Below are 23,293 nucleotides of genomic sequence, written 5' to 3' on the forward strand. Positions count from 1 at the left end.
GTATGTGAGATTTTGGGCCAAAGTGACGACGCTCACCACCACCATCAAACACCAACTGAGGGAACATCATTCAGCACACTCCGTGTCAGTACAGTGCAATGTCAAGTAGAGTAGTACAAGATTGTGTGTTTTTGCATATTGTTTGTGCCTTTGTTCATTACAAACAGTGGACAGATAACAGGAAATGAGGGAGAGAGGGATGCAGCGAAGGGTGATTTAAAAATAAAGCCTGTGAATAGTGACCTTTACTTTAGCCTTTAGGTAACTATATGTGACAGTGAAAGTAAAAGCCTAAGGCAACTAGCTGATGATTGGCTGTTTTCTAGTACAGATATATTAGGTCTTTACTCAGCACACCAAGAACATGTTGGTACCAGTGTTATGCCGATACTTTAAGGGGTTGTCTCTGACTCACGTTTCCACCGGTGCCTTCCTGCAACAACTCGCCTCTCACCAGATTTCAGAATGGTCCTTGAGCCAGACTTCTGTTTCTGGTTAAAATCAACGGGAGTCACTCGTAGGGATCCTTTCCATGATGTTGTCAGACACCGCTTATAACAATCTGAGCCTGTCAGTGGCAAAAAGAAGTACCTTTTTCTGGACATAATTTTGTCAGGTAAATTGCCCCAAAGGAACATGTTGTAGCCAGTTTGCAGCTTCAGTGACACCAAAATATGTGAAAATAGAGCCCAGGTTTTAAAATACTGAAATGACCCTTGCTCATCCTTTTATTATCTTTATATTATACCAAACTCTGTTAAACACCTACATAATACACTACAAGTAGAGTCTGATTAACATATTTACACCAATCTGTATTCAATTTGCTTTGGTGAAATTGTTTTATTTCCATCAGATCACTGCTATATAGAGCCCTCTGTCGTGTCCATGTTGCCAACAGGGGAAGTTGTGCTCTCAGCGGCTTTCAAGCTGGATTTGGCAGTCTGCAAATCTGCAGTCTTATTCTTCTCTTTTTGTGACAGTTCCTTTGCTGAAGGTGGTCGGAGGATGCACATGGCTGCTCGACCGTCACGTATGGCTTTTGGCTTGGAAACAAATCCTACCATTACCTCCATTTGTTGCACTATCTGCTCCAGATTTGTGTCCTATGGGAAAAAGAAAAAAACCAAAAAACATTAGCGTTTAATACTTTCTATGTACAGTATATGTGTTGGAACATTTTTAGGGAGAAAACATGCCCAATGTGTGTGACGATTAAAGGATATTTGTACAATTGTCCTCCCCCCTTAAACAACACTGACGTTCGGGAAAATGGCATCAAGAGATGGTGTTGAGACAGAAAGGGTTGAGAGTTGGAGCTTAACTGACCATGGTGGCAAGCAAAGGTCTTTTCTTTTATGCCGAGTTATTTGATTGATAAACCTCACCCACTGAATGTAACATAAAAATACACAGCATGAAAGGTTACCTAAAAATAAAAGTATGTAAATGCTAGAAAAGCATTTAGCTCCCAGTATCAGAGAGGCCCTTATTAGAGTCTGTCTGATACTGGGGGCCAATACCGATATTTGAAAGTTTTAAAATCAGATATAAGGGCTGATATTTTTGTTTGCAAGTGCGCCGCATGCCGGCTTATTAATGATGTAGCCTCAACTGAAACCAACATCTGCACTCCAGAGTCTACTGTTGTTTTACCTGGTACATGACTTGTAACGTAATAGGATCCCAGGTTTTTTACCGAGCTCACCCCACCTGATGCCATCATCCATCTCAATGTTTCATTGTAGACATTGTTCAATGGAAATTTTGTAGACAAAATACGGCTGTGATGATGTATGCAAATGTTTTATATGAGATGACTTTCTCTAATAGAGACACTAGTATGAACCTGTTTCAGTGGAAAGAGGACAACAGAAAGCCAGTAACAGAAAACATGACAACATGTCGCCATTTAACCAAGTTTAGTAACAGACGCAACAAAATTATTATTCTTATAAAAAAGCAATTGTTCAAAAAAGTGCATAGATTTAATTCTGTCAGCATTGTTTTTGAGGGTCAAGAACTGATATGATGAATACTTACTGCATATCCAGACATATTATGTTGAAATTCACAACTCATACAGAGTAGAGTAACATAATTTGCTTAAATTTGTGAGCGAGTCAGGTGCACCAGTTGCTAGAGAGTTAAGGTGCTCATCAAGAACCTTTCATTTGGTGTATAAGTTACCATATTTTAATATACAATTAATTATATCTTGTGTGTGTAGCATGAAGGGACTACAAATTTCGTTTTGTTATGCAGCCTTGTGCTGTATAATGACAAATAAACAACCTTGTACCTTCATCTCCCTACTGTCCCGATATAATAAAGGCAAAAAATCAACAACCCTAAAGCAAATCATTGACAAAACGTGAGCTTTCTTCCTCACCAGGTCGACTGCAGGTGCCCCACGTCCTGACCGCAGAGTAATTCTAACATGGTGCTTCTTCTCCAGCCAGCTCTCCACTTGCTTCAGCTTGGTGCTGAGGTCATGAGCTGCGATGCCAGATGAAAATGTGAGCTCTTTCACCTGGACAGGGGCTGTGGAGAGAATATAGCCCATCCCATTTTATACGATGGGTTACATTGTGTTTCACATACTGTGTATATAACGTTTTTACTGTAAGATCTGTTGAATACTAAAGTTACTGAGATGAAACTGACTTTCTTCACAGGGCCTTGTTTAAAGAACCATTTTGACCAAAAGGTACATGTTTCGTTAATACCTCAAATTTCTTTGGGACAAAGGTGGTTTCAGAAAAAGAATCTGTACACTGAACAGAACAACAGAGAGAACAAAAGCTTTGTTGTCAAGATTTTAGAGATCCAGATCTGGTTTCTTTGACAAAGTATGGTCTGTTAACTGTAAACAGTTCCCAATCTGTGTACATATATTGACAACTGGAAAATTATGGTTTCAATTGCAATACTCTTCATCAGGCACTTGTTCAAGTTAGATTTACATCTACTAAAACAGTGCTTCCAAACCTTTTTGGCTTGAGACCCTTTAAAACAAAAGAAAGTCAACCGGCGACTCCAAAGTTTATTTCTATTAGCTGTGAGCATTTCAGCGGTTTTTACCTTCTCAAATTGTTGATTTTGAATCTTTCAGAGCCCAGAAGAGGTAAAACATCTAAGTAAATCATCTTGTAACCACTGTATTGTCCCTGCCAGGACACCACATACCTGCTTTTGCTTTATGTTTCTCTCGCAGTTTCAGCTGCTCTTCGTGGATCTGTTTACCACTCATCAGCCGGTAGACGGGGGGATCTTTGTGTTCACTGAGCAGCACCAATTTGAGACCCTGCTCGTCCATGATTCTGATCACATCTGCACGGTGCATGGTGCCCAGGTTCTCACCTGTGTCACTTATCACCTGTATCTGACGCTCCGGGATCTTGCGGCCAACAGTGTTGATTGTGCCATGAGTTCGGGGATCCTGCTTTTTTTTCTTGGGTGCAGGAGTCTGTTCTGTGTCATCTACAGCAGTGGAGAATGGAGACCATCTCCAGGAGGAAGCAATGGCGTTAGATCTTTCACTGCATATGCTTAATCGACATGCTGCTGTCGAGTAGCCAGGGCTGCCGCCACACACAGCTCTCACTGTACGGCTTAGCATCCACCTCACACAACCTGCAGACATGTTCTAGATTTTAAAAAAAGACGACAAATTAGCTGCCAGGTGATTTACGTGAAACAGTGTTTCAGGAAAAGGCTATTACTGAAAGCAAAATACATTATATTTTACTTCATTTTATCCTAATCGTAAGAGTTAAGCATTTCCTGAAAATGTCTACTGGACATGATGGATGTAGATTACAGAACATATTTGCATACAAGGCGTTTTCATACATTGCTGAGTTTTTGCTGAATGCCTACCATCTATGCATGAGAGCGCTGTGTGTTTAATTTGTTGTTGTTGACACATATACATAAATGTACCATAGCTACCAGGTCTGCTTTCCTGGTGGTTTCTCATGCCTCTGTACGTAATAAAAGCAGTGTCTTGTAAGCCAATGTGGACTGGGCATCTTTGGGTGTATGGCACTTGAATAAAATATATTAATTACAAAATTAAGGAATTTATTTTCTAACTGACAAGTTAGGCGGTCTCACTTTTTCCCCCAATGGTTGTCATTTTCATTGCTGCCTGACCAGCCTCCGTTAAAACATTGGCCAGTTAAAAGTGTGCCTTTCTTATCTGTCTGTGCACACACTACACACATCATAAATAAGATACTTTTCAAACTTTAAGGGTCCACTGTGATATTCGGGATACACCTCACTTCGTTCATTACTTACTTTTGGAAGTTTTAAACTTATTCGTATTTCAAATAAGTTGGTTCACCGGTCATTCTGACAAGCGTTTGCAGCTAAAACATTCAGTGTGGTCGCGGCCACTGCAAGCAGAATGTGAAAGCCAACACTCAAGTTATGCCGAACTGATGAACAAACCTTAATAATTCATAAAATGCATTTCAGTATATGCATCGGTTTGCACGGGGTGTGGAATTGATATGTAAACGTGAAACTGTAAAGTTTTAGATGGGAGTCTGGAGTTGATCGAGAGAGCTGTTCACAGTCATCCAGGCTGAGTGTAACCGAAGGCCTAACGTTATGGAAACAATGTAATTTGAATGAATAATCTCTCGCTCACATTGGCACTATGCACAAGTTGTCCTACACATGAAAGCTTGTAAAATCACAATTGTGTCCTCTGTTCCTGCGATTTTTACTCACTGTAGTTCAATGTCGTTCACTCATGCTCTCTCTGTTGCAGGTTGATTCCTGTGTCTCTTTCCGTCATCTTCTTCTTCATTTAATTTGAGTCAGTGACAATAAATGCAACAAAACTACGACGCTGCCCTCTTCTGGACACAGCAGGATAAGTTGTTAGTCCATCAAATAATCGTTTCAACTCATGGTCGGTCCCTCCAAATTACAAAAAGGCATTCAGTATGTTCTCATTTGCCCCTTGTAATCTCACCACCTCAGATACTCACTAGTTTTACCTGCCCAGGTTTTGAAATGTTTGTCTATTACATTTCTGTGTCTATCCAAATGTTATAGGGGTGCCAGAAATTTAATTAGTGGCTTTATTTATGGTCACAGCATCAAATTAAATGTGTCTTTCCAGACACAGATCAGTAGGTAGTGGAAGAAGTATCGTAATAACTGATTTTTTAGCCACTGAAGGACAGTGGAAACAGCTGGCTACATACACACAACATAACACACAGCAGATACAAGCAACATTTTAGTATTTCCTTTGTTGTGTTTACGTCCACATGATGAATGTAGGCTAAATCCTATATTCACTCAACTTTGAGCTCTGTTTTAGACCAACCCCTTTGGGAAATACCTGGCTCTGTAAGTGCTAAATGTGTGTTGTCGGTCAGCGTCAAACGGTTAACTGTCGCCACAAAGTAGTGAAAGAATAACAGGACACACCTGACCGCGACACAGACACCTGTCGCTCTCTTTGCTGTCTCTGTCCCCCTCGCTCAGAGACCCTTTGCTCTGTTTGACTGTCTCTCTGCTCCAGGATGCTTAATTCCCTCTGAAGCGGCTGTGAGCTGCACTTTATCAGAGGTACTGAAGTAAACATGTGTGTGGATGTGTGGTGATATTTCTGTCTTATCACAAGAGTTTTCAGTTTTGGTTTTCTAACTTCTGATGAAGAGCAGTGAGCTGTCTCATCCAGTACAGTCCCAGACAGGCTCTGTGTCTGTCAGGCGGTCTAAAGGGGGTAGCAGCCTACTACCATATCAGCAGAGTAAGTAAATAAGTAAGGTGGGGTAATGCACAGCAGTGGGGCAGGTAGATTTTGTTAAAATATAATGACTTCATTGTCATTATATCTCCTAATATTATATCTCAAATTGTTATTCTGCAAATGTCAGAGAACACAGATATGTGGAGAGATTTTTAATGTGCAGAAAGTTCTGAACATGAGCAGAAAAGCTGCTGAAACATAGGAGCTATTAAGGTTGCAGGGGTTTATAACTGAATTAAAATGAATTAATTTATCATTGAGGTGAAAAGGTGCAACGTGCACATTTAAAGACTTTAGGTTACTTCAGTCATGCCTGCATGTGTGTTGACTCAGCAGGGATGAAATAAAATAAAAAACAGGAGAAACACATTTGACAGCAATACAGAATGCCTGAGAGCCTTACAACAAAATATTACACTATATTTTTATTTTTTGAATTGTCATCTGAATTTTGTGTTTCCTTTTATATAAATAAAGACATTTCCTCAATGAATTGGTGCAGAGAAATTCACCAGAATGCAGGAAATGAAGTGTTTAAAGCCCACATTTTTCAGGGGGAGGAACCCCAGACCCCCCTCTTAAATCTTTTTTTTTAAAAATAATTATCAGTGGTAATTATAAAAATCAGAATAAATGTATTTAATGGCCTATGATATTTAATAATTAAAATGTAGCTCAATGATTTATAGGGTTCAGTTTGACAAATGGCATAACAAGGTAGTTTTTGAGGGTTGATACAAGTATGTCTCCAGAATGCAGGATATTAAGTGTTTAAGTCTGGGGGAGTGCCCCCAAACCCCCCTATCAACTATTTTGTCAATACATTTTTTTCCCCAAATACTAAGCCTATTAAAATATATTGTTGTCTTGTTGTCATGGCCCCACTATTTGTGCAGTGTGAAGTCTCACGGGCTAAGAGTTTTGTCAAACCCCTAATCTAAGCCCTTAAAAGCAAGGATGGTGTATTGGTGAGGATGTCAAACCGATTTTGGTGGGCCGCCTGAGCCTGTTTTATTGTGTGAAGCACTTTGCATTACATCTGCTTGTGTGAAAGTGCTACACAAATAAAGTCTGATTGAGTGACTGAGATGAAGAAGCACAGTTTGTGGTCAGTTACAAAGAAATGTTTTTTTGATCATGTAAATGCTCTGTATTTACATAGCGCCTTTTCCAGTTTTTGCGACCACTTTTATACAACATCGCATTTACCCATTCACACAAATTCATACACTGAGTCTAAGTGCTCAGACAGAAACTAACATTCACATACATTCAATGAACATATATCAGCTGTTCTCAGCTTTTTCTTTTTTTGCTGTGTGTGCATAGATAATGCCACAAACACAGTGTGCCATGAAAAAAAGCAGACATGTGATGGGATATTTCATCTGAAAATATTTTAATTTTCTCTCTCTTTCCTGTGATGCAGTAAATACTTCAATAGCTCAAAATAATTTATCAGCTGTGTGTACCAGAACTTATAGGCTCCTTTCTCAACAGTTAAGAGAAGTGGAAATTTGCCAGGTCTAATGGAAATACGGAGGGTCACGCATTGTTTCTGAAATTTTACAAAATCCCCAACCATGGCACTCATTTTCAACCCTGCTCACATACATACATTTTCACAAAACAAAACATTTACATACTCACCTCACCTAAAAACACACAGTACGTATTAATAAATATTTACATCCAAAACATACCTAACACCTACATGTCTGGATTCCTGGACGTAGCAAAGGACAAAACAGAGAGTATGATGTCTGCATGTGATAAACTTTCTGAAGGATGAAGACATACATGCCACAACATACAATGTGCACTCCAAGCTTTTTGAGCTAGTTGTGGAATTAAGCCTGGGATCCAAATTGTCCAAGCTGTGTTACTTCCTGGACATTGCTGCAAAAGTGAAGGCTGCAACACTGGTGAACATGGTCACTGAAGCATTCAAGGAGAAGCTGAGAAACTTGCCACAACAGGACGTGTGCAGGCCAATCCGTTTCAAATAACTGTTGAAGTAAAATAAAAAATAAAAATTATAACTTTATTATAATTTGAAAATATTTATTTATTTTAATTTCTTATATTTTAGACTTTCCTTCTGAATATTTAACATTTACTTTTTATTTTTTTAAATTTGAAAAAGTAGTTAGTAGACACAATCTTTGTCTGAAAAATAAAAAAAAAACTAAAAAATAGTATTCCTAATGACATTTTGGTAAAAGTTGTCCTCATCCTTGATATGTATTTCTCCAAAACAACAATAATGTTATTTACACAAGCCACAGTACGTCACAACCACCATTCATTCAGTTGTATCATCTCTGGATTTTCATCCAAGCGTAATGTTATTTGGTTTATTTTGCATGGGAGAGAGTGGCATTTTCAGCAGATTTGCAAAGCAAAACATCTGCAGCGGGCAGATATGCAAAGTCAGCTTGACAACATTTTCATCAGGTCAAAAGGTTCAGTTGTTCTTTTTCAGTGCTGCTGTTCAGTGCTTTGACATTACTTCATCCAAAGAAAGGTAAGAAGTAAAAAACCTGCAGTGACTGGATCACACATCCTGTCTGACCCTTAATGCCATCAAAAGAACATGAACTGGATGACTTTGGTATTTTTTGTGGGCCTTCTGTGGATTTTTCATGTTTGTAAGTAGACACAATCTCCAAGTACTAAAGCCTGATAGAAAGCTTTGTCTCTGTTTTACTTCAAACCTGTGCATGCATATCACATATTCTCATAAGGAATGGTATTTGTTCAGCATAAAATAGCAAACTGGAAAAGTCTTAACAAATACTATGTTTTTATACTGTATAAAATATTGTGTTTCAAATATGGCATTTTTGTTTAACTTGTTTTGTGATTTGATTCTGGTATTTTAGCTTCAAAAAACTGCAATCAGTGCACTAAAGTCAAATGTGAAAAACTCACAACATGTTTGACCACGACCACTGACTATTTGTTTGTTGCTGATAACTTCAGTGGTGTCATTGATGCAGGACAATATTGGAATCACAGTGAGTCCGAACAATAATTAATTAATTTTAATTTCATTTAAAATACTTGATAATTACTTAAATTGCATTAGTTGTTGATTGATCACAAGCTATATAAATGTTTCAGGCTCTATTTTTTTTTTTTTAACCATTGTTGTAAAATCTTAGCTAAAGTGCATGTGCTGTATTATGGTTATTATGTGTTTTATTGATGTTGTTGCTGGGGGCACCAAACAGCACGCTAAGTCTAGGAGGAAGGGTGCACCTATATTTTTGCATAATTGCTATTGTTATTTATGTTTTTCAAATGATGATAAATTACTGGGAAACAGAACTGTATTTTTGTGGTCTCCATCTGACGAGTGAAATCGTCACACACAGTTTGGCTCGTTTTCATGACCTATTATGTGTAAATAGGGTCACACCTTTCAGCCTGCTGTGTGTACAGTGTAATGACTTAATATCAACAAAAAATGTTTTATATTAAATTACAACCTGACACGATTCCATTCTTTACCTCAGGAAAAAATGGTTGCATAATATTTCTGCAGGAAAATGCTACAGGAAGACGTGAGTGCAAACAACTTGTCAAACTCACAGAATAGCTGATTTAAAAACATCAGCATTTCAATAAGATACAAATGTTCCTGTATTTCTGTTTTTGATTAATAGCAATGTGGAGTGAACAGTCGCCTCAATTGCAGACAAAGAATGGTGCCTATGTACTGCAGATTTTAAAAGGGAAAATCAACAATAAAAGACGTCTGTATATCCTGCAAGGAAAGAAATGCAACGTCACAGTATCTGGCCTCACAGGTGATATTATATAACTGTATCTGGCATTTTCCAGTGTCAGTTTTCAATTTTCTACTCACTCTACTCACTCTACTCTCTCTTAATGTGTATTATCCAGTGCATGAGGACAGATGAGAGGAGAGTTTGAAAATATAAATGTTTGCTTGTTTGTGTTGTGTGTGCGTGCGTGTGTGCGTGTGAGTGTGGTGTGTGTGTGAGTGTGAGTGTGAGTGTGAGTGTGTACGATTTGGGTGAACTGGCCCTTTACAAATGTAAAACAACAGTTCTTCCTTAAAGACACAAATATAAAGATTGAAACATGAAAGTTTATAATTTGTTTTTGTTAATATATAATTCTTATTATCCAGATTCAACATGCATCTTCAATCAGAATGTCACAGGTAAGCCGACTTCTTCTGACAGTTCATTTAAAATCAAATGACAAAAACAGAGCTAATAAAAATATTAAGTGGAAATTTCAAATTATAAATCAAGTCTATCTTTAATTAATTTACAACTGTTAGTTAAACAATATTGACATCTAATATTCACTTTTTTCCACCCTTACTGAGGGTTAATGAGGTACCCTTAGTTCACCAATTTTATATACTCAAATAAGTAATGTCAGTGACAATGCTAAATAATTTTAGATATTAACTTTCTGAAGTTGTATGCCTCTATAGTTTTGTCCCACTATGCTTATATTTCTTCTTTACTGTGGATGGGTACTGACAATGTTTCTATTAATAGGACCTTGCCAGGTTAGATGTTTGGATACAGAAACCATATGTAAACAGTCTACTTATGATGAACAGAAGTGCACCAACATGGGTAAGTTCACCAACATGGCAAAAAATTTATGTGTAAGTGCTGCTTCTGCAGCTCTCCAGTCTGTTAGATACAGTGGAAACTGTGTGTAGTGATCACAGTTAAAGTGGTGAAGTGCTTATATGGATCAAAAAGCTTGGGACAGAATCGTTACAAACACTTTTTTCGAATTGCTTGTAGTAATCAAGCTGTCTGCTTCCAGAGTTTGTTATCATGTCTTTTCGTTCATGAAAAAAAAATTAATCTACAGTAAATTCAAATGTTTTCTTTACTCCTATTACACTTGTCTTGCGCAACCCATCGGCTTCTGCTGCCTGAACATTAAAATCATGACGAGGAAAAAAGTGAAAAAAAAAGTTACCCTAACCTACCTGGCCCTTAACATACAACAGTAATTACATTTTTACATTAATTTGAAAAGTGTTTGAAAGAGTCACTAAATAACAAAGCTGTTACTTTAAGTCCATGTAATAAATAGACAAATGTAATTACATTAATTACTTAGATGGTAAGATGGATGAGAAATAAAGAACAAAATTCAAATAATCTTCTGCTTATAGTGATCCATTTGACCTGGGCAGATCTGATCAGCTGTTTCCACTGTACTACTGTATATTTTACCTTGCAGATGTTTGATTTAGTGAAGGGAAGTGAAATGTATAACAATTTAAAATAAAATAAAAGATGCCCTGGTGAATTAAGTAGTAGTGACAGTAGTGAAATCTTCTCAAGTTGTCAAAAATGCTAGCTTATGCTAGAAATAAAACTTGATGTCACTTCCTTTCAGGTGGAAACGGCGTGGACGAGTACTTCATCAAAATCACAGCACCAGAAGAAAACTGTCTCAACTGTGTTAAGCCAGTGAGGGGCCCAGATATTAGACTTGATACAGAGAAACTCAAAGATCTCAATATAACAGTAACAATTCAAGCAGGAAAACCAGTTGATGCTACCCAAGCTGCGTAAGATGTGCTTCATGAATTTGTTAAAGAAATAGTTAGACATTTAGACTTTTTCAAGCAGCCTGATAATAAGGAATTGCAGTAATCCAGCCTAGAAGTAACAAATACATGGACTAGTTTTTCTGCATAATTTTTAGACAGGATATTCCTAATTTTCGCAATATTACATAGGTAAAAAAAAGGCGGTCCTTGAAATTTTCTTAATGTGAGACTTGACTCCTGATCAAAGATAACTCCAAGATTCCTCACAGTGGTGCTAGAGGCCAGGGCGATGCCATCCAGGGAAACTATATCTTTAGATAATGCGTCACGGAGGTGCTTAGGCCCCAGAACAATAACTTCAGTTTTATCTGAGTTTAACATTAGAAAATTACAGGTCATCCAGGTTTTAACATCCTGAAGGCACATTTGAAGTTTAGCTAACTGATGAGTTTCATCTGGCTTAATCGATAGATATAACTGAGTATCATCTGCATAACAATGAAAGTTTATGGAATATTTCCTGATAATATTGCCTGAAGGAAGCATATATAAAGTGAACAGGATTGGTCCGAGGACAGATCCTTGTGGAAACATATTTTCTCATAATTAGGAGATATGGTGTCCATTTTTTTTTCTTTGATGCAAGAAAACCAAACTGCGACCGTTTCGTTAACCCCTTGTTAGAAAGCCTTTGTTTTGGTTTAGAAAAAGATCATTCTTTTGGGGTATGACAAAGTGTGAATGAGACCTTGCTGGTGTGTGAAATTAATGTTTTTTGTCCACGATCCCTGACAAATAAATGTAATAAACTACTTCTGAGAGTGAGATAAGAAGAATAGTACCACAGTGGAGCTTTAGCAAGTAGCTAGTTAACTTAGTTTAACATGAAGATTGGAAGCAGGGGGAAACAGCAAGTCTGGTTCTGTCCAAAGTTTTAAAATCTGTCACCTCTAATGCTCACTCATTAACAGAAATGCAAAAATGACAATTTGCCAGGAAATGTCAGTGTCACTGCTCCCCGCTGTTGTTGACCAAACAATTGTTACAGCATGAAACTCACTATAAAACCATGAATCTTAACATTTCTGAATGTGTACACATTAACAAGACAGAATGTATTAAATTGTGAGATTTTTCTACTTTGGGTACCGCCAGGCTAGCTGTTTCTCCCTGCATCCACTTTTTGAGCTAAGCGTATTACTTCCACGATTCAGCTCACTTACTTGACATTATGTATTGGTCTTCTCATCTTGCTCAAACTATTTGTTTAAACATAGAAATTTAAACAGGAAGAATGTGCAAAACATATTAAAGTACTGATTAAAAGGCATGCATAGTACCTCGACTATATGGGATCAAGATTCTTCTATCTGTCAACAGTAAAATGATGGACAACATGGCCAACCTTGCCGCCACCATCAATGTATCTTCAGCTGAACTGAATGTGGGAGAAGGAGTCACGGGTATCTTAAAGAGAGAAACGGACCCCACGAGCATAGACAATGTCTTCTTTGCTTATAAGTCTCCAAATGACAGTATAAGTGTAGGTGGACTACTTTTATTTGACCTTCATACATGTGTTATGTCAACAGATTAACAGAGTAAAACTTTCAGTACAGACTTCAGAATAACAGTATGTGTTTGGATGTGATGAGTATCTCAGTCACCTGCTAACCTGAGAGTAATGAAATGAGTGGTCAATATAAACTTTAAGTATGTGTCATTCAGCCATTATGTCTCTAATGTGGAAAATCATTTGTGGTGAGGTTAATAAAGGACAAAATTTGGGGAATTATGAAGATAATTGGGCAGATTTTGGGTCAGATTCCAACTAATAGGTAATAGCGTAATAGTGAATGTGTCGTGTTTGGTTAATCTATATGTACACAAAAACGTAATAAGTGCAGTCATCCTAGCAGCTCTGTAAGCACAGCAGTATTTTGGAGAAACTGCTAAAATGCTGATATTTACCATTTTAGTTTAGCGTGTTAGCATGTTAACATTTGCTAATTAGTGTTAAACACAAAAGACAGCTGAGGCTGATGGGAATGTCATTAGTTTTACAAGTATTTCTCATAAATAGTATAGATAAAAACATTTGATTTGACTTCATAATGGTGCTAGGATCACCAAATTTCAGTCAGAGGGGGACATAAACTTTCAAACACAAATTTCATAGCAATCCGGCCAATGGTTGTGTTGACAAAATGTACAAACAAAACTTTTAAATGTCTGCACAAAAGGCCATGACAATCCAACAAATAGTTACTAAGATATTTTAGTATGGAAACGGTGGACTGACTGACAGAGAGACCGGCATTGTCATCCACAGAGCCATGCTAATTAAAAAAATAAAACAATTTGTGGTTTTAGGGAGAGTTATTTGCTGGAACAGTTTATTGGCAAACAACTGCCTGGTGCAGTGTGTCACTTTACAGAGTTACCATTGTATCTGTATACAGACCAAAACTTGCTATGTGAATCTGAAACTGCCCACAATAAGTGGATGAATGAATAAAAATGTGACCATAAAGAAATATTTACAGCATGTACATATCCTTAAAATCACAACAGTAGCAGTATTTTCCAAAATTGTGATTTTTTTTAAATCTAAGCCCATTTACTGAAGATGTAAATGTTTAAAAACAGGTCACAATTTTTTGAAGGGAAGTAGTTTCCTGAAATTAAAATTGGATGCAATTAAAGTGAACAGTTTCATTATTATATAGACTTTAACACTACACTGTAAACAATTTTGACAGCACACTTGTTTTGCTCTTGCTTGCAGATTATAGACAACACAGATACTATGGCCACATTTTCAAGATCAGTTACAGTGCCAAAAGAAGCATTTGAAAAATCTTTCAGTTCGAATGTTAGTGTCGTATTTGCAGTTCTTATGCGATTCACCAATCTGGCCAAGGTAAGAAAACATGTCTCATTTTCACCTTCAGTGATACTGATGATACTGTGATCATGTTACTATTTTGTAATTGTTCCGTTTTTTTTCAGGATGCAAAGAACAGCATGGTTTTAGGTAATGAGGTTTTAGCAGTTGAAATGGGAGCCAATATCACCAATCTCACAGACAAAATAAACATCAATTTTCAGAATTTGACATACGTAAGTAAAATAACAAGGGCATCTTCAAATTTGTAGTATTTGTACTTCTATATTTTTAATGCAATTCTGTTGTTTTCTTTACAGAAAGGAATTCCATCTTGTCAATCATGGGATGGTCAAGGTATTGGTACCGATTGATAATTTGCATGTTGATGTCAGATACTGCTTAAAAAAAGATTGTAAGATTATCCAACGAAGGTTGAGGTCAAGGGCAACTGGACTTGGATGAAGAACAAAATGTCTGCTGTAAAAACAAGGCTTATTAGGTCCATTTCTGATCATGGTATTTGTTAAATAAAGAACACTTGTGTCTTTGCTGCGGGACACATTCAGAGAAATGCATCTTTGAAAGTGCGTCCTCATGGTCAGATCATTTGTTATGATTATTTGTTATTTTATTAGTGTTTGTCATGTTAATGATTTAAATAATTTGTAGAAAACAAAAAGTTAAAATTAAACTGACTACTCTTAAGATAACAAAGCATCTAACAAGTTAAATTCTGGGTGACATTGGGGCAAACTGGATTAAACCTGACTTGCTGGAGCGTTGATGCTTAAGTCTTCCTGATGTTCTTCATTCAAATGCACTCGTGAACCTTCCAGTTTTGTTTGCATACTCTGCTTCTGTCTTTTAGGAAGCCGACCAAACTGGACCAGTGACGGATGTCTGACAATACAAAATGGAGAGAACATTACATGCCAGTGTTCCCATTTGACATTTTTGCTATCTTAATGGTGTGTTTTCTTTCTATTATGAAACTTTCATGATATACATTCCCAGTTGAATACACATATTTGGACATTCCTCTGTGTGACCGTCTTGGCTGATTACACTCTGTACTGTAGCTACCTCCTTTTTAAATTCCCCCATAGCATTACATTTCTCTCTGTGGTAATTAAGTGCATCATAATTCATCCTGATTACCACTGTCAGTACCTGTGACATAGTGCTTAAAAGTGTTCTTGAAATGTTTGCTCTTTGCAGGCTCCTCCAAATGAAACCATTTCTAGTTCTAACCTGAACAATCTCACCATCATCACTCAAGTTGGCTGTGGCTTGTCCATGTTCTTCCTCGGCATAGTCTTCTATATGCACTTCTTTCAAAGGTAATAATAACTGAACTTTGTCTCTAATTAGTGTCAGATTAAATTGTTATTTTCAAGAAACATACAGGAACTTATCAAGAAATAACATCCACACAAAAGAATGTGTTATTGTCTTCTAAATAAAATAAGTCCAGTCCATATATATAGTCCAGTCCAGAAGAGAGGGAGCCAGAGAGAGAGAGAAAGATGAAAATTTAGGTGATTTGCTTGCTGAGGTTTCTCATAATGTAGCGATGGATGAGAGATGAATCTTGATTTCAGTCAGAAGTAACACAGTGAACAAATATAAGGAGATGAAGCTAATTGGTAAAAATCGATTCAGTTACATCCACAGGTAGCCTGTATTCCACATCACAAATTTGCGTAATTCTTTAGCCTACTTATTTATAATATTTGTAAAGTAAAAAACAAGCTTCAAAGTCTGCAATAGTAAAAAAACGTTAAGTTAATACCATTCAAGTAAACATAAAAACATCCCATTTATAGCTCTGTTATTTCATAGCCGTTACTGTGGTGAAAGATCATGTAAATAAACCCGCTTTCCAAAACTGAACAACACTGTAGGGAAATGAGACTGAATAGTAGCTTCCTTGTGGTAATGCTTTGGGAATATGTAATATGTAACCAATGAATGCTGCATGAAAAAAAAAAATCCCATTTGTCACTATCCTCACCTTGAATGGCCACAGGAATATTTTAAGACAAATACTGCACTTTGCACTCTTTAGAGACCAAATGCTGAGCCCCTGTAGGTATATACATATGTGTGTGTGTGTGTATATGTATATACTGTATATATATATAAATATATATATTCTGGTGCTGGGCAACGATGGAAATTTTTTATCAATCGATTAATCGCATTTGTATGCTCAAAATTGAGTAATGAATTATAGTGTATTGTGCACTTTTAAAAAACATACTGTTAAGTAGTTACACAAAAGTGCAATAACATGTGGTTTGGAAACACTTTAAACAAATAAGTTGCTTTTTACCAGCAGTATTCCCTTTACACAGTAGCAATAAAATATTTCTTGTAAATCTCAACTTAAACATTAATGTAGGACTAATCAGATCAAATATAAGCTGCTGAATTGTGTTGAACTTTTTGTAGGCGAAGTGCAGCACAAATAATTGGAAGAGAGACTGATCCTCGCTGTTTGTGAGTTTCCAGAATCTATTAGGCCTATAGGAAATCAACAGGAGGGAATTCACAGAGCATCCCTGCAAGATTAGATGAAGGTCTATCAGTTTAGTTATGTATTGCACACAGAAGCCGTTGCCATGGTTACTCTAGAGGCCCGCTGTTTACTCATGGAGGGCTTGTCTCCCTTTTTGTTTACATGAGAGAACCAAGCGCCAAGCGACTACGTTGTGATTTTAAGGAGGTTCCTAAGTTCGACATCTTCCCCAATACTAATCAGCACGCAGTGTGTAGCTATCCACTTCGCCATGGCATTTGATGGCTTGTCTTGCTTTTGTTTATCTACTTCTCGCACACGCTGCATCTGCCGAAGCCTCCCTCCACTGCTTGTTTGAGTGGGTGATTTGCAGGCTGATAAATATCGCGCCTCTCCTGTGACACATGGTTGTACCCTACCCGCTTTCAATGTGTATTCAGAGCCAGTGAGAAATGGAGTTTCAAAATAATAATAATAAAAACTGCGTTAACGTGCGATAAAATAATTGTCGGCCTAATTAATTAACGCGATAATGCGAAAAAGTGTCCATGTGAGTTGGCAGGGTTTTTTTTTAATCATTAGCCTGTTATTTTGAAAGTCCATTACTGACTGGCTCTGAATACAAGTAGTCCTACAGTCATACCATGGGTCACAGGAGGGGTGGGGATGTTGATCAGCCTGCAAATCACCCACCCAAGCAAGCAGTAGAGGGAGGCTTCGGCAGGATGCAAACCATCCATGGCCTTTAAGTAATTAAAATAGCCCAAAAATGTAATGTGGACAGTGGTTACAGAATAAGAATATGATGATCTGTCTATTGTCTATAATCTCAGGGAGATCAAGACCAGTGATACCACATGGATTCTCATTCATCTGATGTCGGCCACGTTCCTGCTTGACTTCTCCTTTCTGATCAACAACTATGTGGCAAACCTGAACAACACCGTGGGTTGTACAATCATGGCAGCTTTCATGCACTACTTTTTGTTGGCGACTTTCACTTGGTTTGCTACCCAGGCCTTCCACCTCTGGCTGCAGCTGTACATGGGGGGCAAAATTGTTATCCGCCACTACATACTGAAAGTCTCAATTACCGCTTGGGGTGAGTATACATCATCATTTCCTGCTGTTGGACCTAATCATGGACATGATATTTGCAATTCAGTGGGCAGCTGCTTATCGTTAATTTTTGTTCTCCATTTCCAGTACTACCCAGTGTAATTGGGATTATCCTGGTCATCATGGGAAAATATGGTGAAGAAAGTGTTTACACTAATGACACTAAAGAAAAAGTGTCCATGTGAGTTGGCAAATAATTTTGAAGACTGTTGATTATATATTTAATACAGAGAATCATACAATAAAGCAATGTTTCCATTCCTTCACTGACATGTTGGTTTGTTCCAAGGTGCTGGATAACAGACAGGAACGTCCACTACATTGTCAACATAGCCTACTATGCGGTGGTCTTCCTCTTCACTTTTACGACCTTCATCATCATACTGTCCTGGTTCTTTTGTCTTAAGAGAACCAGAACAGACAACATTAGCAACGCCAGCAGAAGTGGCAAAAATATTGTAACCATCCTCGGACTGTGTTGCATTCTGGGTATCACATGGGGATTTGCCTTCTTTGCATACGGTGCCCTCCAGATCCCTTCCTACTATATTTTCACAACCCTCAATTCTTTCCAAGGTATCCACAACTGTGATCAGCCTGGATATAATCCAGCAATTCTAAATAACAATCTTTAAAATTTATTGTTTTTTACATTGTAAATTATTTTATTTTATACTCACTGCTCATGTAGTTGGGATTTTACTTCTTTACTCACAGGATAAAGCTGCTTGGATGCTTTAATACTTCTATATTAACAACAGATGAATAGACTATCCGTAGTGTGAAAGGGGTCGCGCGTAGTGAAAAACTCACATTTAATTAAGCTCTACTTTATGGCCCACAGCTTTACTGTTGTGGCAGCCGGCAGCTGGTTTTAATTCAAAGGCTCTCATGAATTCACTGTTTGCAACCTGCTGCTTGTGAGCACAGTTTAGCATTTAGGTGCTTAGGAGGCAGATATTTCCCTCAGGCGTTGGTGAAGTCCAAAAATGAAAGACTCCAAATGAATGCTATGTGTCTGTTGATGTGTAAATGGGCAACTGTTGCGTTTACATCTTGCTTCACAGCCCTGTGGTTAATAGTTTTGCATGTGTAATTAATGGTAGGCCAATGCACAACACGTGTACAATGCAAAAAACATTTGTTGCTTCTACCAAAGTTTACATGGTGCCACAGCAGATGCTATACATCTGTTATTGTCTCCAATCCAATAGGAGTGTAATTTTTGTTGTTGTTATTTTGAGTGCTCATGACAGTGTTTTCATTGGAACTACTTTCTAAGAAGACACTAGAAACATCTTGATTGGGTGTGATTTGAGAGCACTGTCCATTTAATGTAGGCACTCTCCACTTGTTCTCCACTTTTTTTTGGCCCCTAACAGTAACAGAATACTCACACATACTCAAATGTCACTTACTTGACTTTATTCGACTCAAATCAGACTGCCCTGCCATCATATTACTGTAGCATTGGCTAAAACATGGAGTGCTCTGAATCTTGTATTATTCTCATTTGAACTATATTAAAACCAGAAAGACAAGGGAAGTAAAAGGGTGGATAACTGTGAAAATATATCCCACCTACTGTATGTATGACATCAGCAATGAGTGTAATGTAGGGATTAACTACTAAGTACGTTATATTTCAGAGACTGAGCTTGTCCTTATGAGTGACCATCTTTCTTTGCCCGGCAGGTTTCTTCCTGTTTGTCTACTACTACAACACCAGACACTCCGGAGAGAGAAATAGTGGCAAGAAACACCATGAAACCACCACCAACACACTTACAACCAGCGTGGACAGCTTTGAGAACCCCTACACGGAAATGCCAGCAAAACAAAGCCTTGGAAGATGAATGGGGGACTAAAGAGCGATGGAGACTCAGTGGTGAAAGTTCTCAGATCTTTTACTTAAGTAAAAGTAGCAATACCACAATGTAAAAATACTTAAGTACATTCAAATATTGGCATGGTATGGCTTACATACCAAAATATACTAGTAGCAAAAATACAAGTACTCAACATGCAGAATGGCCCATTTCAGATAAAATAAATTTTATCATTGGATAATTATTGACATATTGATGTGTAAGCATCACTAATGTTACAGTTGGTAAAGGTGCAGCTAATTTCAACTACTTTATATACACTGCAGGGTAGCTTAATCCATAATCTAATAATTTATTAATTGATTTATATTGTATATTAATAATCCGAATTTGTTATTGAATAATTGTAGTGGAGTTAAAAAGTAGAATACTGGCATCTGAGATGTAGTAGAGTATAAATTAGCATGAAATACGTACATATATATATAAATAAGTACAACTAGTACCTTAAACTTAAAGTATAGACAACAATGTACAACAAATGTACAACACTAACGGGAATGTTGCCTGACATTTTAATTTATCATTATTAGTATATAAGAAAATAGCTTTAACAGCACATTGTATAGTTTATCTTTGGACCAGAAGTTTACTGATTTTCAATGATTTAAAAACCTGTAACACAAAACCTTTGCTTAAGTACCAAGTTTGTTTTTTTTTTAAATTACATTTTCAGCCCCCTCTGATCTCCTAACCACACACACACACACACACACACACACTGTGTTCAGTTGAGGATACACTGTTAAATATAAAGTTTCCTCTCAACCAGGACATGGGTAATTGTAAATGAGGTGATATACTTAAAAAACTGAACATCCTGTTTGACCCATAAGAAGCTTGTATTGATTGTTTCAAATATGAGTGGGCTAAGGAACATGAAGAAGAAGAATACTTTATTTAGTTTCACACTCAACACACATTTTACATAAATATACACTTTTTTAAAACTCAAAACTCTTTTACAAGAGAGCTTCTGCTTCCTTGAGTGCTTTTTCCATTTCCGCAGCCTCCAATGAAAAGTTCTCCCTTTCCTGCCTCATATGTTCCCGTGCTTTAGCGAGTGCTGTCATTGTTGTTTGGATTTCCTGATAAGTGTGAAAATGAGGAACATTTAAAATACATTCCAGCCATCCAGTAAATCAACTACAACTAACAGCAAAGTTACACAGGTCAGTACAAAAGTTTCACTGACTTTGACTCACCTCTAGCCGAGCCCGTTGCTGTGATGCAACGTCTCCAAATGCTTTTAATTCATGCAGCAGGTCTGTGGAAACACTCTGAAATAGAGACATTGGAAGTTGTTTACTAGCTGTCTGCCTATGGTAGCCAAAGTTAGATATAGATAGATAGTGTGGTTATGTAGCATAGAAGTAATTATAAGTGCATGTTTCCATAACTGTAATGTCTTCTGTTTTCAAGTTATTCATGTGAGTTTGATTCAAATGCACTTTGATTTGAAGTTGACTATGTATAACAGAGAAAACTAAAATAAAATATACATACCATGACTTCTTTTCTTTGATCTTCATTTTGTCTTGCAGCTTCTCCAACTCTTTCTCCTAAAACTAAGAAGAGGTTTTATATTAGAAGAAGTTATTTTCTATCAAGCAACAACTGAAATACAGCTGACAAAAACACACCTTTTAAATGGAGGATTAATATTCACCTGGGTCTATTTTGGCTGCAACTAGGAGAACATGACAGTCCTTCAGGTTTTTCTGTACTTCAGCATTCTCCTTTTCAAGGTCACTGAACTGCAGCTCCAACTCAGCTACTCTTTGCTGCAATAACAGCAAAGAAAAAAAAATTGTAGCATAAAGTCAAAAAAAGAAAGGAGTGCCCAGGAGGTCCCACCTCTCTAACTACCAGACCACACCTAGCTGATGTGCTTTCTACCAGGAGCCTAACCGGTGTATTCAAAAATAATAGTTAAGAATAAGCAAGCAAAGAGAAAACAAGCATCTAGTTATGTTACGAGTACTTCATTAAAATTGCTTTCTGCACCTGTGTGTCTGTAAGGTTTTTCTGCAGCTCCTCATTGGTAGCCATCAAATGCTGATTTTGCTCCTTTAGCTCTGCCTGTTGCCCATACCTGGTGGACACCCTACAGAAAGGTGCAACATAAAGTTGTGAAAAAAGTGGCCAAAGGGCACTGCACATTCAGGAGATGGAATATACTGTAATGTATGACTTACCCTTTGTGAACTTTAGGAGCAGCATTTTTTCTGGAAGACAAAAGTAAAATAAATTCAATCGAATACATGTGAAGCAAATATATGGAGCCTGACAGTTTGGGTGTATGATGCTTTGCACTAAAGTATGGCAAAGAGATGAAAGGAAATTATTCTTTTCTGGAACTTGTGGGGCACTCAATCCCTTTACAATATGGATGTGTTTAATTTTACATTTTAACTGCCATTTCTTCTATATATCACCATACACTTCTGGAGAAAGGTTCAACACTCAACACGCTTGATTTGAAACTTCCTGACAGCAGTATTTCCCCTTGAATTTTGTCTACCTGTGGCAGAGGAGTCATGTGTAGTGCGGTGTTTGGATCATCTTTATCAGCCCAAGTGCCATGCCGCCTAGATGGATTTGTTACGGGTCTACCCAACAGTTTACCATATTATTTTAAGTCGTAACGTGCAGTTTTTTTTACTATGAAGAGTTTGTTTGCAATTTCTCACCTTGATATATATTCTTTTTGAGATTTTAGGACACCATCTGATTTTTGGGCAGCATTTGTTGTTGCAGACACAGTTACTGTGTCTCTGGATTCAAGTTTATGAACGGTTTTCTTTGTTTCTGCAGGTAACTGCACACCTGGAAAACACATAACATTGTTAATCAGACACCAGCTGTGTCCGACTTTAGGAACTTTAATTCAGTCAGCAAAATTAGCTAATTCTGCTCACCTCTTGGGATTCTTGAAGACATTGCTCTATCTCCAATTAATACAATGCTACCGATGACAAAGGCACCTGTATGAAGACATAATTTGATTAAACACGTTTAATCTATCCAGAACATCTTTACTGGACCTGTTTAAATATAACTCACCTATGTAGGCTCCTATCAAATATGCTTTGATTATATGTATGGATCATGGTTATCATGGAATACCAGGCCCAATATATTTGATATTACGCGAAAAATAAAAATTGACAGATTTTGAATGGAGTTAGGTGCTCTTTCCCAAATACAACAAGGACTTCTAAAAAGTATCACCACAAATGTTTAGTTAGCTTAGGTTAGGTTTAAGTTAAGCGTTCAAAATGACTGAAACATACTAATATGTGTGACATGGTTAAATAACACAACATAAATTCCTACCTTTTATCGATCCGTTAAATATGAGACTTGTCAACAGTCAAAACGGAGCGGCACGAATTCAAAAACGTCCCGCCCTCTTTGGTCAATTCCGGTTTCTTGACATTATTTCCTGTACAGATAAAACTACTTTTCGGTATTTATGAGCATCAGAAGGTTTATATTTCTCGATTAATTCGAGCTAAACGTTATT

General features: G+C 37.3%; 3 protein-coding genes across 4 annotated transcripts; 1 reads left to right on the top strand and 2 right to left on the bottom strand.

Annotated features, from left to right (window-relative positions):
- Window positions 1–710: 710 nt before the first annotated feature.
- On the bottom strand, window positions 711–4,827 carry LOC119908942 (translation initiation factor IF-3, mitochondrial-like). The gene is made up of 4 exons (XM_038726904.1): window positions 4,744–4,827; window positions 3,190–3,649; window positions 2,393–2,544; window positions 711–1,106 (listed from the first exon to the last, which is right to left on the bottom strand). The coding sequence occupies exons 2-4, from the start codon at window positions 3,644–3,646 to the stop codon at window positions 864–866; spliced, it is 852 nt and encodes a 283-aa protein (XP_038582832.1). The 5' UTR covers window positions 3,647–3,649; window positions 4,744–4,827; the 3' UTR covers window positions 711–863.
- Window positions 4,828–8,277: 3,450 nt separating this feature from the next.
- On the top strand, window positions 8,278–15,201 carry LOC119909480. Its single transcript, XM_038727726.1, has 12 exons — window positions 8,278–8,430; window positions 8,665–8,799; window positions 9,301–9,348; window positions 9,451–9,594; window positions 9,942–9,974; window positions 10,324–10,404; window positions 11,189–11,363; window positions 12,726–12,888; window positions 14,134–14,268; window positions 14,358–14,468; window positions 14,553–14,589; window positions 15,104–15,201. Exons 1-12 carry the CDS (start codon window positions 8,376–8,378, stop codon window positions 15,199–15,201), a joined length of 1,215 nt encoding a protein of 404 aa, XP_038583654.1. The 5' UTR covers window positions 8,278–8,375.
- Window positions 15,202–20,664: 5,463 nt separating this feature from the next.
- knstrn (kinetochore localized astrin (SPAG5) binding protein) lies at window positions 20,665–23,195 on the bottom strand. 2 transcript variants are annotated; one of them, XM_038726847.1, is made up of 9 exons: window positions 23,104–23,195; window positions 22,686–22,751; window positions 22,458–22,593; window positions 21,963–21,992; window positions 21,772–21,871; window positions 21,434–21,548; window positions 21,271–21,332; window positions 20,970–21,044; window positions 20,665–20,852 (listed from the first exon to the last, which is right to left on the bottom strand). In XM_038726847.1, exons 2-9 carry the CDS (start codon window positions 22,705–22,707, stop codon window positions 20,727–20,729), a joined length of 666 nt encoding a protein of 221 aa, XP_038582775.1. In that variant the 5' UTR covers window positions 22,708–22,751; window positions 23,104–23,195; the 3' UTR covers window positions 20,665–20,726. The 2 variants fall into 2 exon arrangements, with proteins under 2 accessions (XP_038582775.1, XP_038582776.1); XM_038726848.1 differs by lacking the exon at window positions 23,104–23,195 and adding an exon at window positions 22,831–22,961.
- Window positions 23,196–23,293: the final 98 nt, after the last annotated feature.

Source organism: Micropterus salmoides, unplaced genomic scaffold (genome assembly GCF_014851395.1).
Source record: "Micropterus salmoides isolate LMB-PRFRI ecotype aquatic unplaced genomic scaffold, ASM1485139v1 Ms_hic_scaffold_18, whole genome shotgun sequence".
NCBI lineage: Eukaryota > Metazoa > Chordata > Actinopteri > Centrarchiformes > Centrarchidae > Micropterus > Micropterus salmoides.

Excerpts from the sequence above, each read along its gene's own strand:
- LOC119908942 (XM_038726904.1), bottom strand. The coding sequence starts at position 3,646 with ATGTCTGCAGGTTGTGTGAGGTGGATGCTAAGCCGTACAGTGAGAGCT. Across the intron at positions 2,545-3,189 it reads GAAACATAAAGCAAAAGCAG|CCCCTGTCCAGGTGAAAGAG; the intron begins GTATGTGGTGTC and ends TTCTCTCCACAG. Across the intron at positions 1,107-2,392 it reads GGGCACCTGCAGTCGACCTG|GACACAAATCTGGAGCAGAT; the intron begins GTGAGGAAGAAA and ends TTTTTCCCATAG.
- LOC119909480 (XM_038727726.1), top strand. The coding sequence starts at position 8,376 with ATGAACTGGATGACTTTGGTATTTTTTGTGGGCCTTCTGTGGATTTTT. Across the intron at positions 9,595-9,941 it reads CACAGTATCTGGCCTCACAG|ATTCAACATGCATCTTCAAT; the intron begins GTGATATTATAT and ends CTTATTATCCAG. Across the intron at positions 10,405-11,188 it reads ACAGAAGTGCACCAACATGG|GTGGAAACGGCGTGGACGAG; the intron begins GTAAGTTCACCA and ends ACTTCCTTTCAG.
- knstrn (XM_038726847.1), bottom strand. The coding sequence starts at position 22,707 with ATGTCTTCAAGAATCCCAAGAG. Across the intron at positions 21,333-21,433 it reads TGCAGCCAAAATAGACCCAG|TTTTAGGAGAAAGAGTTGGA; the intron begins GTGAATATTAAT and ends ACCTCTTCTTAG. Across the intron at positions 21,045-21,270 it reads ATCAAAGAAAAGAAGTCATG|AGTGTTTCCACAGACCTGCT; the intron begins GTATGTATATTT and ends TCTCTATTTCAG.